The 27,160-nt window shown below is 41.7% G+C and overlaps 1 protein-coding gene across 4 annotated transcripts in view; it reads left to right on the top strand.

Moving 5' to 3' along the window:
- Positions 1 to 27,160, top strand: part of LOC126473570 (troponin I 3-like) — a 131,355-nt gene that overhangs the window by 9,209 nt on the left and 94,986 nt on the right. For all 4 annotated transcript variants that reach the window (XM_050100709.1, XM_050100708.1, XM_050100707.1 and 1 more), the window contains exon 2: positions 25,900 to 25,943. In XM_050100709.1, the coding sequence (XP_049956666.1) occupies positions 25,929 to 25,943 (15 nt within the window). In that variant the 5' untranslated portion in view covers positions 25,900 to 25,928. The remainder of the gene's footprint in view (positions 1 to 25,899; positions 25,944 to 27,160) is intronic.

The following is a 27,160-nucleotide window of genomic DNA, read 5'->3' as shown; positions in this document are numbered from 1 at the left end:
GTTCTATGGGACTGATGACCTCAGATGTTAAGTCCCATAGCGCTCAGAGCCATTTGAACCATTTCTTGCGTTTTGACTGTCCATGATTCGCTGCCGTACGATATTGCACTCCAGACAGAACATTTCGCGAATCTCTTCCTTATTTTCATCGGAACTATTGTTGCTGTCAACATGCCTATCACCTTTTCAAATGCTGTTTTACTCATAGACATTCAATTTCTTATTTCCTCCACATAGCTTCCATTTTCTACCGCCAAACTTTCTAAGTTTCTAAAACACTCTACTTGTTTTTGGGGTCGTTCCTACGAATGACATTTTGACGGGACCTTCATGCCTGATGATTCTGATCATTCTTCCCACAATTACAAACCTCTCCATCATAAATTGATAAATTGTACCTCTGCCTCTGATTCAGCCAATACTGCTTGATCATCTCCATACCAAATTGTCTTCATCCTTTTTCGATGCGGACACAGATGAGACTCTTGTTAGAAGAGGATATTTCTGCTGAGAAACTAACGGATAAGTTATTATAAACGGCAGAGGTATAATAGTAGGACGAACTTAAGCATCGGCCATATATTCTGTCTGTTTCTCATCCTTGAAAGATAGTACTCCTGCCGTCCCGCAATTAGCTCGGTACCGTGCCACCACTTTTGTGAACTACCGGTGTTTCTCGTCTCGCCCCAGGTCTCCACATCGCATTTTTTCCGCTGTAGTTGCTAGGATTTTCAGCCCAGTCTCGTTTTGCGATACGCGTGCAAACTTTTTCTGGCTATGGCGTAGGGTTTTGTGTTACACCACACCTACCCATAACTACATAAATCTTTCGTCGTAATTTCAGTTATATTTACGTTTCTAGGTACGTCTACAGTTTTTACACTATATGCTCAAAGGGAGGGAAGAATGTAATACTAGAATTTAGCGTCTCATTGAGAAGGGGCTCATTCGAGCTAAGGCGCAAGTTAAGTTGGACAGAGACGCTTCAGGCGCCAGCGGTGGTGATCCTCAAGCAATTTCCTCCAGCTGTTTCTGTAAAACTTACAAGAAACCTAGATTAGGACAGCTGGAAGGCGGATGGTTTGACACCCTCTCCCCACAACGTCTCACCCAGTTCGCTACTTTTATTTTCCCTTCAATAGTCATCTTTATTGCTGTAAGATCTCACTGGGAGGATACGTTCCATCACGCCACGCAAACTAAAACTTTTCCGTCTCGCCGGCAGCTTGGCACCTTTAGTTTTTCCACGTGTTATCCATCCAAAACATGTTTCGGTATATTTCAAACTCTTCTTCCATTTTTGTCATTGTTGTTTATTGTGCTAAAAATACGTTTCCATTTTTTCCAAATATCCATCTATTTCTATTGTATATATGTTAGTTATGAAGATCTTTTTGGATATCTATACTAAGGTTTATTTTCTTTGCTTATAACTGATGTTATCACAGCATTCTGGTCGAAAATATTTGCGTATTGAATAATGTAGAGAATCGTACAGACCAGGATGGACCTATTGACAATAAAAGCCACATCTTCACGATACTAAGACACGGTACCGACTTTAGGGGCCATGAACGGAACTAACTATCATTCCTCGAGGTTGCGATGAGTCATTGTCAGTAGATGCGCCCTAGAAGGAATATTACGTCTGCGACCGAAATTTGGTTGCCTTCTCTTCGGGACTGAAATTCCCTCCAGGTCACCCGAGTTTATGTTTATACAGTTTTCATAAGCCGTTCAGCGTGAATACAGGGATAGTTCGTGAAAATAAGACCACAATCCATTCCCGTGTCTATTCTTGTCCAGGGGACGTCGAAATCATCTGGAAGCCAGATTCTGTTATTCCTTCCACCGTTCTTATCGTTTCCTCCTCTAGTTTCTTCATTCTGAAGAAGCGTGCAACAGTTATAACCTGCACGGCGTAAGAGTAACAGAGCTTCCTCGAGAAAGCATATTAGCGCGAGATGATACCCACAAGTGGATCGCATATAGTAGTGACTGAAAAGGAGAAACTGCAGATCAAGTGAGCAAGAGAAAGTCTTGCATTAGCAGCAGCATCATCATATTGTACTCATAAGATTCTAGTTTTTTTCGTTTTGTGAAGTTTTCTGGGCATTTAAAGCCTTATCAAGATCTTTTTATCTCTCGAAGAACTGTGCCACGTAACAGCACTTACTCTGATGGCTTTTCGCGTAACTTCTCCAATACAAGGTATACACCAAGATATACCTACTGTTGCATACTCCAAGGTATACGTCAGTACTGTGCGCTTGCTGATCCGTGTTAGCTAGTCTCGTACCACAACTGCAGGTTGATAAATGCTTTCTTTCCAGCGAATAAGAATATATAACCACGAATATTATAAATGATCGTCCAGTAACTTACCAAAACTCATGGGAAACTAAATTTGTATTAAAAATATCCAATGGTGTACTGCCGGTCTGCAGTGTCCAACGGGCACAATATTTTCGGCGATCATACATGTCGCCATCATCACCCCTCAAACAACACTGGTATAATAGTTTACTGTACCTGAGTTGCTTGAAGTTTCGACAGTGGATATTCCCCAATACATGTGCTTCCAAAATGACATTATCATGTTTCCACCTCGTTTTTATAGTTTGCCAAGAGAGGCACTCCTGTGGTAAAACATTGGACTTGTCGGGACGGTTGTTCATCCTGATTTAGGTTTCCTGTGGTTTCCCTAAACCGCTTATGGTGAATGCCAGGATGATTCTTGACAACAGCACAGCCAATTTCCTTCACCATTATTCATCAAGCAGAGCTAGTGCTCCCTGTCTAACGTGGCGTTAAACTCTGATCTTCCTTCCTTCCGTATAGTTTTGTACAGCTATGTATATATTCCAGTCTACAGTGCATGGTGAAGGCTACTTTCCACTAGTATTAGCCACTTCACGTAACATTCGCGAAAAGAGGGAGGGTAAAAAAAAACCGTATACAAGCCTCGGCAACTGCGCCAGTCTCTCTTGTATCATGATCCCAACATGTGATAGAATCATTAAATGCCATAATCTCTCTTATGTCATGATCCTGAAATACGACAGAACCAGAAAAATTATTGAACATTCTTCCTCGCGCACCGATTCTCTAAATTAGGCAACATTGTATAACGAGAACAACGTCGCGTTTCTTCTAGAGATGCTGATCTAAATTTCCTAGGTGCCTCTGATAGACGTTCTGTGTCTTTCGCCGAGCTGTTACGATCCGAGTAGGGCATTATGAGTTCATTCAACGTCTACTGACTCCAAATACTGGGACAGCGCCTCAGAATAAATCGCACGAACTTCTTCCGTGCTGTTACCCTAACGGAAGCGCTACACTTCGCCAGAATTCTCCCAACAATCCGTCTTACATTAGCTATTCCTGCTATTAGTTTTTTGCTCTCGTTTCATTTCATATCACTTCATAATAACACCCCAAAGATACCACAATAAATATTTGGAACAGTAGAAATATCATGTAGGTTCTGTTATATTTTCTAGGATCTCTCGATCTAGTGCCTCTGTTATCATTCTCATATGTCTCCTCAGAGCGATGTTTCCTTTGAATCTTGTAAATTACGACATAATTATGGTTCTAATTCTGCTTGCAATTCAAGAAACATCTAACGTATCCAATATTTCCCAGACAATATTATCAACTTTTCTTAAGCAGGTTCTACAATGAGATCTTTACAGATGAAACATAAGACAATTTTTGTGAGTTTTAAGACAGCGGAAATGAAATTTATTGATATATTACGGTCCACGGTTCAGATACTTGCTACAGAAAACAGGGCACTTGCATACATGCAGCGATAGTTGTGTCCTTCAGTGCATTTAACAAATTCTAAGAAACCTATCACAGAAGTTAATCTTCACATCTTGCACTTCTGGACCTGAAAATTGGTGCACACTTGAACTGACTCTAATAATATATGACACACCAAAGTTTGATAAAGCGTTTCAAAAGTGCTGTTGTGATTATCGGTTTAGGCATGCGTGTTGTCTTTCTATGTGGAACGAAGAACGTACTATGGAGTTCTGTTTCAGTTTGGGAAAACTTAGTAAATTTCTTGTTCTACTTTCCGTCAGAGAAATCTCAGATAATGTCAAATACTGTTCCGCATCCACCTGTTCGGGAGAACACGCCTAGGTCATGATTAATAAAAGTACCGCAGGATTAATCTGGCTACTACTCAGCGCAAAGCTTGCCAACGAAAACGCAGTCTTCTTTTTCATGACTGATCTGACGTACCTTCAGAGCACGGGAAGACCATTCTGCCAATTCCTTCTGACCCTTATTACTACATTCCATTGCGTTCAATTAAAAAACTGTCTCCACACACACGATTCCCCGATATTGTGTCCGTGTCATGCCAGCCTCTGCATGGCGACTGCATTCTATAACTAATCGAGAGAATGACGACCATTCGCCTATGAGGCGCTGACATCGTGTGAAAGCGTTTAATGTATTCGACCTTACTCAGACGATGACAGAAAATGGTCCAAGCAGCGCATTGCCGTGCGCTGAGATATGCAGACATGGTGAAGCACCAATATTTCACTTTTTTTTTCAGTGTAATACTTTTTGAAGGATCCGTGACTCAACGTTATTCATGCAAGAATGTCGCACATTTGGTCTATCCGGTACCACTCAAAGACCACATGCCAGGCCAATATCCTCCAAGAAAGAATTAGCTTAACAGACTCGTGAATATACGAATATACTTACCAAAACTCGCTATAAACGCAGTGAAATCGTTCTTAAAATTTTAAGGCATGTCCCTTGATTCCGCCTAAAAAGGCGTGATGTTGCTGTGGCGTTCAGTCCCGAGATTTCTCTAATGCAACACTCCACACTGGTCTATCCTGCGCAAGAGTTGGTCTCCCTCTACATGTATTAACTGCTCCCCCTCCCTGCATTGTCAAATATACCAATCCTCGATGACTCTGGACGTGTCCTATAATCCTATCCCTTCTTTTACCGACCTTACGCCTTTTCTCCCCATATTCGACTCAGCACCTCTTTATTGATTATCCGATCTAGCCGTCAAACTTTCAATATTCTTCATAACACCTTATCTCAGAAGGCTTCTGTTCTCTGTTTCTCTGAACTGTTTATCGTCCACGTTTCACTTCCTTACAAGGCTACACTCCAAACAAATAACTCGACTTCGGTCATAGGCGGGATTCTGCTGTCCAAGTAGCAAAACTCATCCGTCACTTTCAGTGTCTCATTTGCTAATCGAATTTCCTTACGATCCTCCTAGTTAATTAGATATCGTTCCATTTTCCCTGCCTTGCTTTTGTTTATACTCATCGTACAACATGTTTTAGGGTTGTATCCGTAGTGTTCAAGTAAGCTCCCCATTTCTTTTCCGTCTCTGACAGAATTGCAAACAAAGTGTTTCATTTCTTCTCCACTGACGTTAATTCCTTTTCAGAATTTCTCTTTGGATTCCTTTGCTGCTTGTTCTACATAGTTCTATATAAAGGTTAAAAAACGTGGAGTATGAACTACAGTCTTCTCTCGCTCTCTTCTGAACTACTGCCTGCCTATCATGCCCTCAACTGATATAACTGGTTTCTGATTTCTGTTCAGGCTGTACATAATCTAAGTATAGAATATAAGGGACGTGATTTTTATATTATGTATACTTACTTTATTTACTGTCTGTATACCTGTCTCCGTAGCCGAAGTAGCTGGTGTGCACTGTTACTATGGCCTGATGAAACCGGTTCAAGTTCTACTGAACAGAAGAGAGAAAGAACGATTTCTGAGTGCCACACTATTCTTCAATGTCGTGTATTAAACCCTGGACCTCTCATCAGTGTCTCATGTAGTAACGTCATTTTATACAACTGAAGTTTGTCCGTTAGTCGGATGGAGACGTTTAGCGCAGAGATGCCGCTGGTGCTGTCGAAGTGCAATGTGTTGGCGCCCTTCCCCTTCGACATCACACACACCACACTTCAGCGAGCTCTTCACAGACTTCTACATAGGTCCGCTAGAGACACAACACATACGCACAGTGAAGAAAATATGCCAATGTGAGTGACGGAGAAATCGTTTCTACTGAGACAGTTCAACAATCCCTCTTGAGTCTTCCATCAAATACCACATAACTTTTTTTTTCTTTTATATTTTTGTTTGCTTTACTTAGTATGTTAACAGCTTATCATTGTTCATAACTGGAATGAAGTGCTGCTCTACAAACGACATGTAGTCACTATACTACAGGGACGACCGTCTTGTTAAAGAAAGGAAGGAAACTTGCGGTTTAATGTCTCGTCGGAGACCACGTCACCAGAAATGTTGCCCAAGCTCGGAGAGAAGCAGGATGAAGAAAGAAAGTGGCCATACCTTTCCAAAGGAACCACGCCGTCATTCGCCTTAAGCGATTTAGGGAAACCACGAAAAACCGAAATCAGGACAGCCTAACGGGGATTACAAATACCATTCTCCCAAATCCTGTTATATTGATTTAGAGGCATTTAATGACAAGATGGTGCGATAGACAATAGTATGATTCGAGTTTCGGCAGCACGAGTGCCTCATCAGACTATCAGTCTAAAACGAGGTGACGTTGCTGTCCAGCTCTCAGGAAAAGACGAACATTTACTATGACCAGCTAAATCCACCGTCTTCCCATAAGAATGTTTGGCACGGTTTATAGCTTTATCTACTGTCGTTATCTGTTCGTAAATGAGATAGCTCTCACACAAATTTAAGAAATCATCAGAGTCACCTCACTTAAGATGAACGGTGTACAAAAACAAACGAGTAACATATCTAGAGTACAAGAAATTTCACAGGAAAATAATTTTAAGGAAACAGACTACTGTAGAATTTGATCAGGTAAATATAATTTTGAAGTGATAGATTGTTGCAACACGACTTCATACTTCTGACATCTGTCCCATAGCGAACTAGTATTCGTTTCACTCAAACCGTGCTTGTCATCGAAATGCAACCAATACATAACACTTATTTTATTAAAGCTATTGTGGGAATCAGACCAATACCTCGATTCATATACGAGGGCTGTATTAGTTGGTTTATTTGCAACATTTAGCTACGCCTTCCAGCAAATCCTCCACATAGTCACCGCTTCAACTTAGACATTTGTCGTAGCGTGGTACCAACTTTCCAATACCCTCTGACAAAAGGTATCTGCCTGTGACTTCCGCCAATTCCCTACGCTGGTCTGCAGCTCGTTGTCTGTGCCAAAATATTGTGCTCATAGCCAGCGGTTCATGTGAGCGAACAGGTGAAAATCAGAAGGGGCCAAGTCCGGGCTGTATGGTGGGTGATCAAACCTCATCGAAAACGCTGCAGGAGCGTCTTCGTTGCCCCTGCGAAGTGCTGCCGAGCATTGTCCTGAAGAAGGAAACGCATGACAATTACGTAGTGTGGACCGCATGAAATCAGATTGAACCCCTCAGCAGGCACAGTATACTTACCGGGAGACTCTGTTATTGCCACCATCTTTACGTCTCGTTGTGCTCTCAGGACTGAAAAGTGCGACGTGACGCGACTGATGGGCTTACTAGAGATACTGTTCAACTCATCTGCGCCAACCCTCATCAGATTTTCAATGTGGTTTTAATTTCGCGATTGATCAGAAGTTGAAAAGAAATAGTCCTCGTAATTTTATGAATTATGAGTGCTAAAATTCCAAAGTAGGTCCTTTGGTTCTGCCAGCTATAATGTAATTTGCCTCGTTCACTTCCCAGGAGACGTTCCTTCGAGTGGGGTTTATGGAACACGGTCCGTGAATGTTGGCATGTGATCTGGTTAATGTGGTTATTGAAATTGTTGATCTGGCGGAGTGCTGAAATTTTTCTGGAAAATGCCGTATTAAGAAGCATGAGATGCAATATGATTCTCGAGACACATTGCACTAGTGTAGAAGTCAGCCAATACAGAGCCAAAGCAAAACTGTAGGACTTCTTCACTCACAAAATACCTTTATTTTCAATCAAGCAACTAGGGATCCATCTACATATACTGCTGTGTCTAAAACGTGTATATTCACTTCAGTATGATTTATTTATAGCACTTACTAGGAACACAGTATAAGCCTTGTGGTTTAGATATTTCGATGGGCAAAATCAGACTACATATCCAAACGTTCTGGGTTCGACTTCTAATCTGTAGGAAGGTCTGTTTTTGGCAGATAGCACGGTTCTTGCTTCTGGTAATACTTTCCGTATGCGGGAAGACCAAGATGCAGCATGGTTCATATTCTACATTAAACTGTATGTCCGGTTGAAGGAAAGTAGCATCATTCTTCTAGTTAAGACTATTTGGAACTTTCTGTAAAACCTTCAATTTGTTAATCTCTGCAGCCTCTGTACTATATACAAACTGCTTTTTATTGCCAAGTATAAGAACTCATATGGCAGAAGACGCAAAGACAACATCTTGTTAGGAGACAAAATATTAACTCAATTTGTTTCCCCGTAGCAATCATCAGAAAGAGGGCAGTATGTTAACTTCTTAGACTCGCAACTGGTACAGTGTAGACCAGAGGGCATTACATAACTAACGTAGGCGAACTAGTGTTTTGCCGAAACTATAAACGAATCTTAGATGTGCTCGAAAATCGTAAAAGAGGGGACTTTTGTGTTAGCTGTATCAGCCAATTTTTTGACGTTATGGACGATGCTACTAAATTAAAAGGTTGTTAAATATTGAATGAGATTTTTATTCTGTCTCCTTTCTGGGTCTCGCAGCGCGAAACACAAATGTACGTATTTATTGTTGTTTCATAAACATTCACAATGGGATCGACAGTACATAAGAAGTAAAATTAGGAGGCAACTTAGAGGTTTATTGAAATCCAATTATCGGTCAGTTCTATCGCGTCTCTATAAAATTTAAAGACGATAAGAAGGGTATACTAAGACACTATTGCCACAAGTAAGAAAATGAGGTATGGAAAGAATATGTGGGAGAAGAAGTGAGAGGAAAGTGAACATACAAGAAAGGCAGAGGCAGTTGATGATGGACGCAAGAGGTTGAATAATATACGTGTGTTTCCCTGTGCAACCTTCAGATTGTCTACTATTAAAGACCGTGTCGTCAGTGTTGCGGGACAAAAGCTTTGAAATCTTTTGCCTGCTGTACACCCCCCGACAAATTTTAAAACAGCTTCTTTTGGGAGAATTGAAAATCTGAATCAATTGCCAATATTGACAAAATGGCGGTCTTCTTGGTTCGTGCGCAAACATCTAATTATTTTGTTTTCGTTTCTGAAAGGTCCCATCTGTCTACGAAGCTCTATTCGAATAATCTTTTACTGAAAAGCCATCAGTCGAGTATGTCGCAAATGGATTCGACGACAAAAATTTCGCAGTTTTCTCTCTTTGTACGTATCATGCCCTTCCTAGTCCCCCTAATAACAACACTACTCTTTACACAGTTATGTAGTGAAGTCACTTCTAAAGAGGTGTACAGTACGCACAATGTAGAAGAATTACATGGAAGCAAATTTGTGTCTTAGCTATTTATTTAATACAATGTGGAAGTACTACATGGAAGCAAATTTGTGTCTTAGTTATAGTTAGTTAGTTAGATTCAAATTCTTCCACATATTTCATCATTTCTAGACTCTCTCTCTCTCTCTCTCTCTCTCTCTCTCTCTCTCTCTGTCACACACACACGACATTATTCCACTCACCGCAATTCACACACTTAGCTTCAAATGGAAAATCATTATTACTTTTCGCTGACTTCACTTGAACAGCAGTTAGGTAATCGACTGCACTGAAACAGTGAAAACACGGAAGCAGCTAGCGGTTCAGGTGCTCAGTCCGGAACCGCGCGACTACTACGGTCGCAGGTTCGAATCCTGCCTCGGGCGTGGATGTGTGTGATGTCCATAGGTTAGTTAGGTTTAAGTAGTTCTAAGTTCTAGGGGACTGATGACCTCAGAAGTTAAGTCCCATAGTGCTCAGAGCCATTTGAACCATTTGAACGGAAGCAGCAACAGACATTTTCTTTATACGAAAGGCGTATACACCACACATACCTTTTCACAAAATGATTGACCTGTGCCAATGTGAGTAATATATATATTTCTTGAGGCTATAGAAGCTGTTAGATATTTGCATCTTTCTCAACTTCTTTAAAATTACACTTATTATTTTTACGATATTCCTCACTATGTCTGAGGCAGTATCTCCATAGCCAAGGTCGCTGACGCTTGCTAGTGCTGTGGCGCTCAACTCAGGGGTAACTGACTCGAAACCCAGCGAATGATGAATTTGGAACAGCAGTATTCAGCCAGCAACGGGAAGAGGTGTCGCGACATACAGTTCCTGATCACTTTTCCGTCCGCTGGCATCTGAGTCAGTTTCCATCCGCCAAAACTCTTCTCAGTGTCTCTGTGTAGGCATGACAACGTGCATCGAACGAATTTAGACACGCGCTGTTAGGACAGTAACAGAACGGCATAGCCCGTACGATAGTGTTATAGAAATGCTCGGGGAATTTAAATGAGGAATCCATTCTGCTTCCACTATGGTATAACTTGCGTACGAGTCACTAGAACAAATGAAGAAAGATTAGGGCGTGTGCAGAGGCAAAGAGACAAGCATTCTTCCCTCGCCCAATACGCGAATGGAGTAGAACACAGAACAGTTACTATTGAAGTGAAGTACCTGCCAGTATGCACTGCACAGTGGCTAACATAGTACACTGGAGCGTGAAACTTAAGGACAAAAGTAACTTTCGCGTGATACCTCACTGCCAAGTAAACATAGCTCGATGAAACTTGGACCTAGAAAGAACACCTACAATAGGCTTATAGTAAAGAAGGTAAGTGAAAAATTCGCAATTAGACGAACAGAAATGACACTTTTATTGAAAGACAATTGACTCTGAAGTCGCTGCCGATCACGGTGTTTTCCTGGACATTACAAAGGGGGAGGGGGGGATGGGGTGGCATGGTTCTTAATAGGGTTATGATGACCAAAGACGGCAGCGCAGGCTCTGCAACGTGCTCCTATGCTGACCGCAAGATTGGTAATGAGTTGTTATAGTAGGGTGTTCCATTCCTCCACAATTCAGCTGGATGGTCGCTGGTGCATACGGACGTGTTTCAAAACGTCTTCCCAATACATCCCACGCGTGGTCGCTGGGATTTAAATTGGATGAACTGGTGGGCCAGTCCATATCTCTCACTACGACAGCTCCTCCACTTGCGCAGTTCGATGCAGTCGCGCACAGTGATCCACAAGAAATGAAGTCATGGCCGAGTGCACTCCTGAAAAGGCCCTGATGGGGAAGGACTACAGTGTCACATAAACACTGACTACAGAATGTACCGTGTATGAAGATCGGGATGTCAGTACGCCTCCCCACACCATAACATCTAACCACCAAAACGGCCATGTCGACAATGTTCCTGGATGCATCACGCGTTCTCACATCAACTCATATGAGTGTATATCCATTTTCCTGATCCAGGTGTTGTTGTGTGGGGAGGCATAATGTTATTTGGGCGTACTGAATCTTCGATCACGGTACACTCAGCAGTCAACGTTATTATGCCACTGTACTGCTTCCCCGTGAGGACTGTTTCGGCGGTGCAGTCGTGCCTGACTTCATTTTTTATGGATGACGATGCACGACTGCATCTAACTGCGGGAGTTCTTGGAACGAGAGGATATTCGGCGAATGGACTGGCCTCTTCGTTTCCCATGTGCTACGCATGGGATGCGTTGGGCAGACGTATTGCAACTCGTCCACGTGCGCGAACGACCATCCAGCAGTTGTCAACCGCCCTGGTGGAGGACTGGAACGCCCTACCTGATGATGATGATGATGATGATGTTTGGTTTGTGGGGCGCTCAACTGCGCGTTCATCAGCGCCCGTACAGAGTCCCAATTTTTACACAGTCCAATCCAGCCACTGTCACGAATGATGATGATGATGTGATGATGATGATGATGAAATGAGGACAACACAAACACCCAGCCCAACCGGCCGGGAATCGAACGCTAGCCACTAGACCACGAGCTGCAGACACGCCCTACCTCAAGAACTCCTTAGCAATCTTGTAGCCCAGCAGGTGAGCACGTTGCAGAGCGTGCATTGCAGTCCGTGGTAATCACACACGTTATTAAGAACCACGGCTCGCCTTTTGTAATCTGCAGGGGACCAGCATAAACTGCGGTGACTGTCACTTCTGTTCGTCTGGTTGCGATTTCGTTCAGTTACCTTCTGTATTGTACTGTAGCTGTTATATGTATCTACGGTCCAAGTTTCACCGACCTATGTTACATAGCAATGACACATCACGTGAAAGTTACTTTCGTCCTTCAGTTTTGCTCACCACTGTGTGTTTGCAACTACTATCCGTCTGTCGGAGGGGACGTTATATTACGCCGTCTTGAGTCTGTGGACTGGAGTAGACTTTGTGCCCTATTCCGTTTCTTTCCGTAATCATTCATGACAGCTCTTGATTAAACTCCATGCCACAGAATGTCTGTTATGTCCCAAGATCACTCGAATAAGTGAGGAACTACGCTAAAACCTAAATCTAGGAAGAGAAAGAAATGTGTGAGGAAGGCCGGCCGCTGTGGTCGAGCGGTTCTAGGCGTTTCAGTCCGGGACCATGCGGCTGCTGCAGTCGCAGGTTCGACTCCTGCCTCAGGCATGGATGTGTGTGATGTCCTTAGGTTAGGTGGGTTTAAGTAGTTCTAAGTCTAGGGGACTCATGACCTCATATGTTAAGTCCTATAGTGCTTAGAGCCATTTGAACCATTTTTGAAGACCTCCACTACATATCTCAGCAGCACAGTTATTACCGCTTGGTAATCTACAGCGGATTCAAATAACAACAACAATAAATAATAATAGTAGTAGTATGAATAATAATAATAATATTAATAATGACATTCATAACAATGTTGTGACAATGTGAAGTATCAGTTCTATAAACGACACCCATGTGCTGGCTCTAGATGACAATAATGCACCGCATATACCACCAAACTACGAGTGAAGTACGATGTAGAAAAAGTACATGTCAGGCTAAGGCTCATAGGGAGAAAAATATGTAAATGTAAGTTATCAGTGGAAGTAGTAGTTTACAGAAAATTTGATCGACCGATTCTTGAGTATTGCTCATCAGTTTGCAAGACTTGTCAGGTTTTTCCGGTATAAGATATAGAGAAGAAATATCCAACGAATAGCGGCGTGTTTCATCACGGCCTCATTTAGTAAATGCGGCAGTTGCTAAGATACTCAGAATCTCCAGAGACGGACGCTACGAAAGAGGTATTGTGCATCAGGAAGAAGATTGAAATTCCGAGAGCATACGTTATGAGAAGAGTAGACCAACATATTACAAAGGACACCTTTTAAATTTACGGGCTTCCAGCCGCGTCAAGTGGTTAATATGCCACGAGCTTTCGAGCCAGTATTCCTTGGCCGTTGTCAAGTGGAATGACTGCTGATGGGCCGTTGGTAAGTCCTTGAATAGTCTCGCTGCCCGCTGTGACGTCACTGGTGTTCGCAGCATCGTCATATATGGGAAAATGTACACTCTGCGTTTGACGTGACCACTTCAAGATCGCGATCCATGGATCCCATGCTGCGATAAGCTGCAGACCGCCATCTCCATTAAGGCTGTTGTCAGTGATTTTTATTTCGATATCTTCTTTAATTAGGTAGTCCCGGAAACCCTGAGATTTCGTCAAATTGGAGCCGGTTGCCGTTTTCTAGAGCGTGCTCAGCTAAAGTGGATTTTTCGGAGTAGCGTAGAAGATAAAATCTCTCGTGGTCCTTCTTCAGTTGTTCCACAGTGTACACTCTTTGTGTGGTCTGAAGATCGATAGGATTTTGTGTCGTTGCAACAGACGGCTTATCTTGTGCGACACGGATAAACAGAACGGCAAAAAGGGAAATTTCTGTTCCTGTTTCTCGTCGTTGGTCTTACTCTCATCTTTACTTAAGACTACTTCACTAAAAATAGCCAAGGAGTGCTTGGTTGAAAGATCGTTGTGTTTTAATCACTTGACGCGTCTGGAAGATCGGGAACATTCAGTCGATGTTACAGCCGCGAGAATCTACTTTCCTAGGGTGCGACTCTCTCCTCACGCCCAATCGCAGACGTACGAGAATAAAAGGGCATGCACAAAAATTTGTAGAAAGAACTCTTGTACGAGGCCTCGTGTCCACATGTTTCCTCATTGCGCAAGTAGTCTGCTATGGGTCTCCTTCTTTGCTATGGAGCTTGCGGTGCGTTTATTACGATGAGATGGCGACAGAAAAAGAAAACGCAAAAGCGACTATAGGTAAAGAAGTATCTAAATAACAGAGGTACGAGAAATAGAAAGTGACTACAACGTTTTGTTTGCAAATTTCAGATGGAGGTCAGTCCAAGAATTTAGATTTTCTACTTGGGAAACTGCAGCGATAAGGCAGGAAATAACATTTCATTAGCTGATAACCGCCTATTTATGTACCAGTTTCAACTATTTATTTCACATTTAAAAATATAGCATTTCTGTTATTATTCCTGAAACTGAGAAATTCATAGGCGATTTTCTTAATCTTTATATGAGGGTTAATTAACGTCCAGTGCGTTATACAATTTTAATCATGAAAGATTAGGCTACATGTAGGTTCAAATCTTCAGACTCGACAAATTTTGGAAATTCATGGACCCTAGAATCTAGTAGAACAAAGGTTGTGTTTTTGTATCATCAATGTCCTTCGTTTCTGTTTATAGTAGTTTGTTGACAAGTTATACATATCTCATCATTTCTATTGCATAAATGTCACGCTTCTCAGTTGTTGCACAATTAAGTCCCATACCATGAATATTCGTCTACAGTTTTCATATACAGTTTTCAAAAATTTCTGGTTTATTTTTCTCCGTTTTCCTACTTCGAATCTTATGATATCTCTTTCTGTATAGTAAGATAATCGGAGACTTTTTGTCTGATATTTGACACTCAGGACATCGCGCCTCAAATTTTTACTCCAATAATCTTTAAAAGTGCCATCCCCATACGACTTTTCTTTGTCGATAATCATCTATAAATTTAAGTGAGCTTCATTAGGACTCAACAGACATATTTGCTCACAAATCGCTTCACAGATTAATCTCAACACACTGTAAATCGTACACGGGCCCCTTCTTACTATCGTCTGCGAAAAAGCGCGAAGATTCCCACTTTACGCACGGCTTCGATTTCCAGGGAGTTACGCAAATGTAAATGCGCATGTTCCGTTGCGCTGCTGGGAATTTATGCGCATGCGCAAAGTTGAACACAGTGGCATTGCACCTTTACAGAGAGATTGTTGCTCATGCGGAAGCTTGTTGCTCGCGCTTCGTGAAACAGGGAAGGGGCGAATAATACCGCCCGCCACACACCGTGGTTTGCGGAGTGCAGACGTAGAATGCTGTAGGCGCAGTCCCAGGACCCAGCAGCCAGCACCCGACACTGTAGACCGGCGCGGCTGGCGGCCAGCGCCCCAAATTTGGCCGCGTCTATTTCCGTCCCCAGCGGCGCTTCCCAGCCCTGCCTAGCCACAGCACACCTCGCCGCGGTTCCTTTTGTCATCTCGCAATCGCCACCCTGCTTTTACATATAATTCTATTGGCAGAAATCAAAGGTCGTCTTCGCATCAAACGGTTTGTAAAATGTCTGCGTTGCTGAGATATGTAGTCACTACAGTTCTTTTCCATTCAATTCGGAACGTGTTGATCTATTAATGAATCATACTATTAGATCCTAAGTGTCTCCTTTCTCCTCATTACTCTTGCTTGCTTCTCCTCTCACTTTTATTGCTTCTTATAAACCTTCATCTGCACTTTCATCAACCTCCTCCTTCTACCTCTACAGTCGCTTGTTCTCGCTCAGACTGACAGTTCTAGTCCTCAGAATTCATCTTGCTCTTAGATTTATTTCTCATATTCCTCCTCCTTCTTCCCCTGTTACTTCTTACATTTCTCCTTCTTCGTCCTCCTCTCCTTCTCCTCCTTCCCTTTTATCCCAACCACACTCCAACGCTAGGGGTGCGAGCGCGAGTTTCCGCAGCCGTTATCATCTACAGTGTAACTTTCCCCGCTGTGTGACCTCGTTGACATCTTGTTTCCCGGACGAACGTTTTGGCTATTGTCGCAAGTGTCCTTCAGCAGGTTGCTGAATTTACTATTAGGCCAGTGCCGCGTTCAGATATTATATGGTGTAATTTCGTGCCACTTGCACAGCCAGTTTGTCAAAAACTGCAAGCAATACAAAACGTCTCGCCTCCGTACTTCTACAATCCGACCCAACGCCCTTCTTGACAAACTGACTTTACATTCTTCAATAAAATTCTTCAGGGTATCAGACCGCATCGTCATAATTTTAAAATGCGCCAACGTTTCGGCCAGCGTTGCAGCTAGCCTTCATCAGGGCCTTGATGAAGGCTAGCTGCAACGCTGGCCGAAACGTTGGCGCATTTTAAAATTATGACGATGCGGTCTGATACCCTGAAGAATTTTATTGAAGAAGACAACGGCCGCGGAAGCCTACGCTTACATGACTTTACATTGTATGAGAGGAGATCGTGGCACTGGACAGGTAATAAATACTTCACCCCGATTGAGTACACTTGAATCAGTGGCCGAAACGTTGTTCCGTAAGGCAATAGGATAACTGGATCGCATTGACGGAAAAGTTTTACTAAATGGCATTGCCAGTTTTTTGCGAGTGACATTTTTTCTGCCAAATCTTCGTTTGTTGCTGTTCCTACAGTTCGCACTTCTGCTTTAGTTTAGTAACGAGAAGGAGTGAAATACTCCCATACTCCCGCTGTCATTTAAGATTAGGCTACATCAAACTCTGTGGCAGAGCAGTGAACATGTATAACAGCCTTGTGACATGTATGAATTTTCGACGTGAGGTCCCATCAAGAGTCACCGTCTTCTGGGTGGGCATCACAGTCTCGAAAAATTTGAAGAAAGACACCGTTCCATCGTGCTGTCTTATAAAACAGTACTTTATTAAGCACTATTAGTTTCGAGCATTACTAGTAGTGCTTACTAGAATACTATTTTACAATACAGCCCGATGGGACGATGTCTTTCTTCAAATCACATCATGGCATTTTCTTGGCGAGAGGGCAGTTAAAGGGTCCATTCAGACACATGGGAACACAAGTAGCGTCTCTTATTTCGAAATGAAATATTAATGGCCGGGGGAGAGATGTGATAAAAACATGCTCCCCCCTTTCCCCACTTTCGAATGACGCTTCCCTTGGAAGGGGGTGAAGGAAACCATTGGTCAGGTTACATTAGATTAGATTAAATGAATTCTTTGTTCTGCACACCCACATTGAGGAGATCCTCGTGGATGTGGGACACCTCAGCAGAATGCCCTGTACAGGGTTAACGAAAAGTTGCAGCCAAAATTTCAGGAAACACATAGAAACAGAGTTACCAGCAGTACATTAAACGTTTCCTAATGTAAAATATTCAAAACACGCTATTGGTTACATTTGGTTAGAGTGCACAGTAAGTTATAGTTCTTAGGCTCACCGCCAGTGTTTGCTGTTCCAGCCGAACGCAGGAAGTGCTGACATGTGACTCACTTCATTGTTTGTGTTTACATGCTACTGCTAACCACCACAATATTATTGTACTTGGCCTACCATGGCCGTTATCTGAATCACGCGGAGTTGCTACAGTAAACAAGTACAGCGGTGATTAAGAAAACTGCGTCGCACTGTGAGTGCTTTCAGGACACTTGTGCATATACTACCAAGTGGTTCAGCGTGTACTCGTTAAATACCACGATGAAAACTCACGATTAACCGACCGAGGCGCCCTTACTGCCAGGTATAAGAATATTGTGGTCAACTAATAACTTCCTTGCTCTTGTAGTATCAACCACGTAGCAGCGGCTGTTTAGTGTTCATCACGGACTTGATTTCCGGTAGAGTAGAATGGAAGTGTACTCGAATGCAAAGATGGCATATGCCCATTTGCTGTACGGATTAGTAGATGGTAATGGCATGGTGTCAACGTTGGTATCGGGAGAGATTTCCAGAATGATGGTGTCCCGAAAGGAGATGGTTTCAAGTAATTGATTGTAGTCTTAGGGAGCACTGAGTGCGAAGGCGTGTTGAAGCTAGTATGCTTGCTAATGGATGGCATTTTGAACATTTCATTTGCGAATGAGTTTCATACTGTGCTGATACGTTCTTTCCCTGTGAGTTTTCCATCATAAATGTCTTGAAGAGTTGTAGAAACTGAGCTCTAACATGGAAATTGAGCATTTCTCGACCCATGGCCATACAACGTATTTTCTTCAACTGCGCCTGCGGAATGTTTTCTTACAGTTTGGCCGTACCTTTTTATTACACCCTGTTGAACGACAGCATCGGGGAACTACCCTCGTCAGCTAGCTGACTGCGTAGCACCCAGTAAGAATGACAACACCGGCTTTCTCGACTAATGCATTACAGCTACCACTGAAATAACCATGAAAACAACTCAACTGATAATTTGCGAGCTTTCGAGGCATTCATGTTTATCTCCTAGTAAAGTTCCACTTGTATATATTTCACTACCCTGATTTATACGTTTTTAAGTTGCTGTGATAACCGAAAGAGGTGGCGTAGTAGTTGAGGGCTCTAAGCACTATGGGACTTAACATCTGAGGTCATCAGTTCCCAGTAGTTGAGGGATCCGACTTATATTCGGGTAGACAGAAATTTCAAAAAATGGTGCAAATGGCTCTGAGCACTATGGGACTTAACTTCTATGGACATCAGTCCCCTAGAACTTAGACCTACTTAAACCTAACTAACCTAAGGACATCACATAACACCCAGTCATCACGAGGCAGAGAAAATCCCTGACCCCGCCGGTAATCGAACCCGGGAACCCGGGCGCGGGAAGCGAGAACGCTACCGCACGACCGCGAGCTGCGGACCAGAAATTTTAAATTCCTGTGTTGCCGTCCTCGTTTAGGTTTCCCGTGGTTTCTGCAAATCAGTCCAGGCGAAAGCCGCGATGGTTCCGTTAAACCGACCGCAGCAGACTCATGCCATTGCACTTCGTCGCTCATGATTTAGTTCTCGATGAGATAATGAACTGGAACTACCGGTATCCTGAATACAATGATTTACAGTTGAAACAGCCAACATGGCACTGCAATGTCCATCTGTATATTTACCAATAACGCACTTCTCTCCACCATTTATTTCTCTTGTTTTGAAGAGCTTTTAAGGAGTGACAGTAAATATTTGAGTGCGTAACAATATGGAAAAAACATGAGATGTCAAACCCCCTCGGAGGACTTGCAAGTATATGTACTGCCACCTCTTATGATATCAAACTTTATAGGCCTGCTGCCGGGAAGTAAACTTCTCCCGAGGACCTTTATTTAGCGCTAAACTTAATATGAAAGTGTAGATATTCGCTCACTCCACTTTTCACAAAGTAACAATGCTTTACAAAATTTTCAGAGAAATTAAATTTCTTAAAAATCTAATAATAGTCACTGAAAAAACGAGAGACTAGATGAAATACAACGCCAGAAAAAAATAGTACATCCTTTTAGAGGTTTCCAGTCCACTCAAGATTTATTGTTGCAACAGGTAATATAGAGTACATAAAAGATTACATTTTCAGTTCAATAGCACAAGCGGTTCTGAGGTACCGGGTATCGATCCACGCCGCATCCAGTCGATTGTACAGATGGCGAATACTGTCCTGAGATACGTTATGCCACGCCTGCTCGACCTGTTCACGTAGTTCTGTAAAACTTGGTTGACGAGTCGCACGAGTCACTTATCATCCCATCACGTCTCACAAGTGCTCGATTGGAAACGAGTCTCGAGATCGTGCTGGTCATGAAAGTCGCTGCACAACTTGCAGAGCACGTCGACTTTCACGAGCAGTACTTGGGCTAGCATTGTCCTGTTAGAATAATGCATCACCTTCCTGTTGTAAGGGCAGAAAAAGAACGGGTCTAACAACATTACGGGCGCACCGAGCGCCGGCTAGCGTCCCCTCCAAAAACAACAAAGGTGAACGAGAGTTGTAGTTATCGCACCCCTAGGTCGGGGGTGGGTTCAAAAATTCAAATGGCTCTAAGCACTGTGGCACTTAACATCTGAGGTCATCATTCCCCTAGACTGCCCGAGGCAGGATTCGAACCTGCCACCGTAGCAGTCGCGCGGTTCCGGACTGTAGCGCCTAGAACGGCTCGGCCACCCCGGAAACGACCGTCATTTGCGTGCAGACAGAATCTGCTTCTCACTGGCGCGTCATTCCATCTTTCAAGTGATCCTCTGGCGGCATCAGTCGAACCACAAACGTAATGATGTGGCGTGAGTGGGAAACGGGCTAGAGGTGTGTTTAACCGTAGTCCCGCTGCTAATCACTGGTTCGCAACAGCTCATGTTGACATGTTTGGGCTCACCTGTGCTGTGCTAGCTGTACGATCTGCGACTGCCGTCCCTACATTACAACGATCCTGGCAGGCGTCTATGCTGCGTGGACGTCCAGAATCTCGTCTATGGGCCTGAGTATGCCCTCGGGACCACTGATAACAGCATCGTTGCACAACTAGTACAGCACGTCCAACCTGTGTGGTAATTCTCTGAAGGCACCATCCCGCATTAGAGCATGATTGCCTGGTTGCTTCACACGTTTGCACCACACAAAGCCTTCTGTGAGCATTCCTTGGTAAAGGATAGACACAGATGGAGCTCTGGTGACTATGCCGCTACGCTATCCATCGGAGGGCAACGTTGAAACCTAGATAAGTACATCAGCTATCCCCCAGGTGGCAAGTGCTGCCACGGAATCAAAATTGATGTAGTCTTTCCAAGTGTACTAATCACCTGGCAGTGTAGTTAAGACAACTAAGAAAATTATTGTTGGTAGACAGTTTCAAACCAATGACAGCTAGTAATTAAATCTGTCCTTTGCCAGAGCCATGGTCGATTTGCTGGCAATAGTGTAAATTAAAACTTTGGTATTTAAGATGTTCTTGATAATATCATCCCCATTAGAAATGCAAACAATTGCAAAAAATGTCTAACTTGGGGAAGAAGCTGGGGGTTGTCTATCCTACAACATATTTCATTGTCACTAAATTCTGTGTTCACAGGCTTCGTAGTATATGTTTGAGAGAGTGTTCCTCAATTTGAATCAAAGGAGGCAACTGGATAACATTTTAATGGCAGGTTGGCAGAAAAGTGCGCACCAAATGAAAACATATGTTATTAACAAGGAGTGCAAATCGCCATATTCCAATAAATTCATTTAAACGTGACATCTCATAACGCAGTTGTTACATCTGGTCGTTATTTTTTTCATAGACCACTCAACTATGATCTGCATTCAGTAAAACAGAAACATTCCCTTTGAATATTGAATAAGTTTCCGGTGAAGTTCCAAAAAGTTCCAACCCTCTGTGCAGATATGAGTAGTCCTATGTCGGTAATTGGAATGAGACACAATTCATTAACCACCTTTTGATAAGCTTTTAAGGGCGCCAGACTTAATTTTACCTGAGAAGATAATGCCCCCACCAAGCAGTAAACAGAAAAGAGAAAACACAAGTCAAAGAACAAGGAAAATGATGACATACCCACCACTTATAACGACAGTTACAGCTGTGGAAGGAATAAAAGTGCCTGGATTTAGCACTGTGCTTGTATGTGACTGTTACACGAAACTTGGCAGTCCATCGATTCAGCTGATGATATCGTATTTATGTGCAATATTTAAGCATATGTTGGTGACAATGACACAAATGCTGAAACGTGGGCTAGTTGAAGTGTAACTATACCGTAGATATAACGGTATAAAGCACATTATCGCGAAGTTAAGCACACAGGTCACAGAATTAGGTATGCTATAACCAAATTTGGTAGCTCGACCACATTGTTCGCAGAATTTTAACTTCAACCTTTTTGCAATTCTTAGACACTCTTCATCATTGGTTAGTTGAACAATGTATAGATTTCTTACATGCATGTTATGTTTTCGATAGAGTGCCATTTTGTTTGGATTACTCATTCACAAGCGTTAATACTGGTACCACAAAGTTAGATAAGTTTACCATAGTTACTGTGTTCCAGATTCTGAGCGCTGAATTTTATGGTTCATAGAGTACTTGGACTCTGTCATCAGTGTCTACTGTAACTCATTAGTGCATGGCGCTTGTTCCCTTGATCCATGTACCCAGTGGCAGTTTTCCTGTGTCCATGCTGCTGTCTCTGCCATATGATGTATGATAAGCAGAGCTACATGTATGGGCAGTGGTGTCTGCACAGTGAGGAAGTGGTTCTGGATGCTTGGTTGTCACCAACTGTTGCTGTGCAGCATTAATTTGCTAAGTGATCTGCTCCACAGTGGTTGTCTATCAGCTGTCATAATGCAGCCTTTCATCAACACACTGTTGACTTGGCAGTGAATTGAGATAACCGCAGTACACTATTGCACAGAGATACAGAAAAAGCGCTTAGCCTGCACAACCCTTGAGATTGCTTGCCCACGCATCAAGAACCTACACTCTGATTGCAATCATGTTCACGAAATGGGTATCACATATCTTGCCCATCCTGTTGTTAACTGTAATGTTGGTATGTATGAGGCTTGACAACAGCTCACTCACATGATACACAATTACTTCACATTCCATTGTGATGTGAGAGCTCTCTCTACAGCACTGCAGCTGTCTGTAATTCATTTGCTTATGAGTATATATGAGGGAGAGGTGAGGGCTGCCACTAGTTACAGTACATAAATCAGATGCAAACTCATTTCCTGATATCTTGCAGTGTAAATCCACATTCTGATCCATATCACTTAAAAAAGAGTGAAACCAGCTGTATATTATTAGGAAACATTGATATATGTAAATTTCACTCCGTTCTTAAAGCTTGTTGGAAATTGTTGCGTTACAATAGTTATTATTGTCCTCAATAACTTAAAGATTGACCAGCAGACTTTCTTATGACAGTCATGGTCCCATACCAAAGAACACAAATGTAAAGGAATGCAAGATGCAGAACACAGGCCTCTCTTACTGCCAAAGCCTTGACCGATATAATGCTGGGACGAATGGAAAGAAAAGAAATCATATAAAATGATTTATATGCAGTGAAATACCATAATCTGATCACTGTGGATGAAATCCACCAAAGGTAATGATATCAGTGCAAACTGTTCATGTATGCTGAACCTGCAGTGTAACAAATATGTTGAAAAAAGTATATTCATGACATCAACTGTACTATTGTATGGGTGTTCTCCACAGGTTTTAGTTACTACAACCATCTCCACAGGTTAAAAACATTGTATACATTAAGAGATCAAAAATACATTTTCATCAAATGTGATACAACCAAATGTAAAACACAGGTTACTGTCATAATAGTCTTCCTGAACATAGACCACATAAACAAGTTGTGCATTGGCACAATTATAGTTATGTACAACTGTTGATAACTCCACAAGTATTTTCTCACACATCATATTCAAGAAAGGGCCAATCAAGGTAGCATACTAGTACGGCACTTAACTTGCATTCAGGAGGATGGTGATTCGAAACCGCATCCAGCTGTCCAGATTTAATTTTTTTTCTGAATCTCTTGAGGTGAATGTTGGGATGCTTCCTTTGATTTCCTTCCTCATACAGCTTGTGCTCACTACTAACACTTTTGTCAACAGGGCATTAAAGCCTAATCTTCTGTCTTCCTGTTTATGAAAGACAATGCACTAAATTCTGTAATGTTGCTGAAATTCAGCAAATTCTTATATCTAATGCACAGCAATTTGATTTGTTCATTAATGTACTTGTGGATTGTATTTTCAGGAATAGGATTGACACTATACAAAGACCACACATAGCATACTGTCACTGATGAGTCAATACGAAGTTTCCATCTTCATATTAGAAGAAAAAAAAAAAAAAAAAAAAGAGTTTTTGACTATGCCTGAATCTACAGATGTTAAATGTACTTAATTTTCGTATAAATAAATGATATCTTAATAGTAATCAATGACAAATTATTATCTTTTGAAAAGGTAATGTTAATCAGTTAGTGCACATAGTACATGATTTCCAAACTTCAACACTGATTTAGTATGCACACAGAAAAACTAGAAAGAACAGTCATCATAATGTCACAGTTATCTTATTATTAGAACATGGTACAAATGAGCATCATCTGAAACCACTGTAACAGAAATTCTGTGGTAGAAATTGTGATTTTTGTCATTTATTATACTGGTGATGAAAATTAAAGCATCAAACAGAAATTTTGCAAGTTTGTGTTTATTTTTGACACAAAAAATATAAACAGGTGATAGTAAAGCAGAAAAAATGAAAAGAATACAGAACATAATCAACTGCAGGATGCATAATGGTAGATAAAAATGCTCTTAAAATTTTTCCAACTTAACAGATTTGCCCACACATTCTGACAACTGGTTAATGTGCTCAGTATGGGATGTGACTACCTCTGGCCCCAATACAGGCCTCAAACAATGGCACATGCTGTAAATGATGTCCTCAATCTCATGTTGAGGTAATAACACCCATTCATCCTACATAGCTGCTCACAAGTCTTGGTGAGTGGTTGGTGGATGCTGACATGATGCAACCCATCTCCCTAGTGCATACCAGACATGCTCTATGGGATTCAAATTGGGAGAGCGAGCAGGCAACACTATGTGTGCAGTGTCTTCTGTTTTCAAAAAAACATCGACCACCTGTGTTCTATGAGGTCAAGCATTATTGTCCATCAATACAAAGTCTGGGCCCACAGCATATTGCAACCACCATGCGTGAGATCGCAAGATCTCATGGTACCTGACAGCAGTTAAATTTTGCTGATTCACCCATACAAGTGGTCTACATAATCCCTGCCTACACCATTAGAGATCCTCCTTGATATCAGTCTCTTTCTACAATGTTTAGGTCCCAGAACCATGTTTCACATCACTCCAGATGTGAATCCATGAAGAATCATTCTCCGGACCAAATTGGGACTCATCTGCGAAAAGAACATTGGCCTGCTGTTCAACTGTCGAGGTTGCGTGTTGACTGCTCCAATCTGTAGACACTTCCTTCTGTGAAGACATGCCAGAGGTAAACATACAGCAGGTCTTCAACAATAAAGGCCACCCTGCTGAAGCCTTCTGTATACCATTTGCCTCAATACATCATCTCCATGGGATGCTGTGAGGACAGATGCCAGTTGCAGTGCAGTACTAAGCCAGTACCCTCATGCCCTTACAGCCAAATAATGGTCCACTCCTTCTGATATCACTCCTGGTCTCCAAGATACAGATTCAGTCTCTATTAACTGTCTCCTTATCTGAGGAACAACAGAACAATTCACATTAAGTCATCGGGCCACATCAGTTTACAACTCTCCTGCTTCTATTCTTCCTGCAGCCCTCCAGAGCAGAGTGTCTGTAGGCATCTTGCCTGTGCCATACTGCACAACCTGTGCCCATGTGCAAAGTGATTGTGGATGCGGGACTACACTGCAAACACCATCCCACTTGGTACGTGCTCTGACATCATTGCTGGAATGGTTATCCATTGATTGGAATGCCATCTTCCATGCAGAACACTAATGTAATGATATCTATTGACATTTTGAATGATTATATCATGAATTGGACACAGGATGGGGAAATAGCAGTTTGTTGCTTTAATTTTGGACACCAGTGTATACCAGCCACAATAATTCAGCATTAGATCTCTCAATTCTTTCAGACATATTAACTTTTTTAACCAAAGAAGTACTTTCTATTGACCACTATGCTAGAAGATAATTGTTGATTTCATTCAGCATGTTAATTTATAATGTAAATTTCTCTTCTTTAATCAATGGTGTTCCAATTGTTTTAGGTTTAGGAAGAAAAGTCACGTGATCAAACATGGCGGACGATGAGGTGAGGTGAGTTACAAACAATTTTTGTATTCCCAAAGGACTTTCAGGACACGGGTAATAAAATCAGTTTTTGTTTATTTTTGTTAGCAAGTACAAACACCAATGGGCCCTACTTTACAAATTTAAACCTTTCTTGCTAATTTCTTCTATGAGGCATACATATTTGTGTCTTATGTGTGTTAACGATAGTTGTGCATATGTACAGATCCGTATAATTCAACTTCATTAAGTTTTATATAATGAAATATGGGAGCTTCTATTTTCCAATAATTACATGTTTTCATCAAACAAAAATAAATTGGTTTTCTAATCTTTTTTTTTTTCATGGTATCATCTGCTGTGTACAACAAAATTACTGATGGACATCGTCTCATTGGTGCATTCATTTGTGCAGTGAAACAAGATACAAAATGAAACAAAGGTACAGTATTTGTGTGCCCTTTGCATGTTGCCTTTACTAAACTACACTTATGACGACTACCAGTATTGGTGAAAGCAAAGAATTTACTGTTATTTCACCCTTAGGCCTACTTCTTTTCATAAATTTCAGTTATTGTCAGCAATACACAATGAAGCATTTCAAAGAAATACCTTCCTTCAGATTTCACCTTTCAACAACAAAATCATATATTAACAACATAAATTATTATGTGTGGCATATCAGAGCCGAAAAATGGTAGATGTAACATCATGTTACATAGCTCTTCAATGATTATTTCTCTATGAGCATAATTCCTGTTGTTTGAAACATAATGTTTTTCACAACATTCTTGTAAATCTGAAATGATTTACTATTTCTCAATATGTTTTTCCCATAAAATCAGACAACAATAATGGATTTTCACAGATCAGAAATTTTTGTCAAGTATGTGTAAAATATATTCATGCTACTGATAGCAATCTTATAGGTCCTACAGAACCACATGAAGAACTGGTGAACTTTCAAGAAAGACAGTAAGCCACATTATGAAACATATACGTAACAAAATAACACACTACATGTTTGCCATGTAACTGTTTTTGTCTTTCAGACATGCAAAATGTAACTGTTCATTTATTAAAGACAATGTGTAGAGACACATGATGCAGCTTTAAGTAAATTTCAGGTCACATATTTCAATTTAGTTTGGTATACAAAGAAATTGTAGGGTAATGTGTTATAATGCCACTAGAGGTTCTGCCATTTTTGAAGAAAAATGTGAGAGCTTTTTTTGTAAG

Source organism: Schistocerca serialis, chromosome 4 (assembly GCF_023864345.2).
Source record: "Schistocerca serialis cubense isolate TAMUIC-IGC-003099 chromosome 4, iqSchSeri2.2, whole genome shotgun sequence".
NCBI lineage: Eukaryota > Metazoa > Arthropoda > Insecta > Orthoptera > Acrididae > Schistocerca > Schistocerca serialis.
Note: the sequence above shows the minus strand (reverse complement) of the source record. Positions and strands in the feature narration are given on the sequence as shown.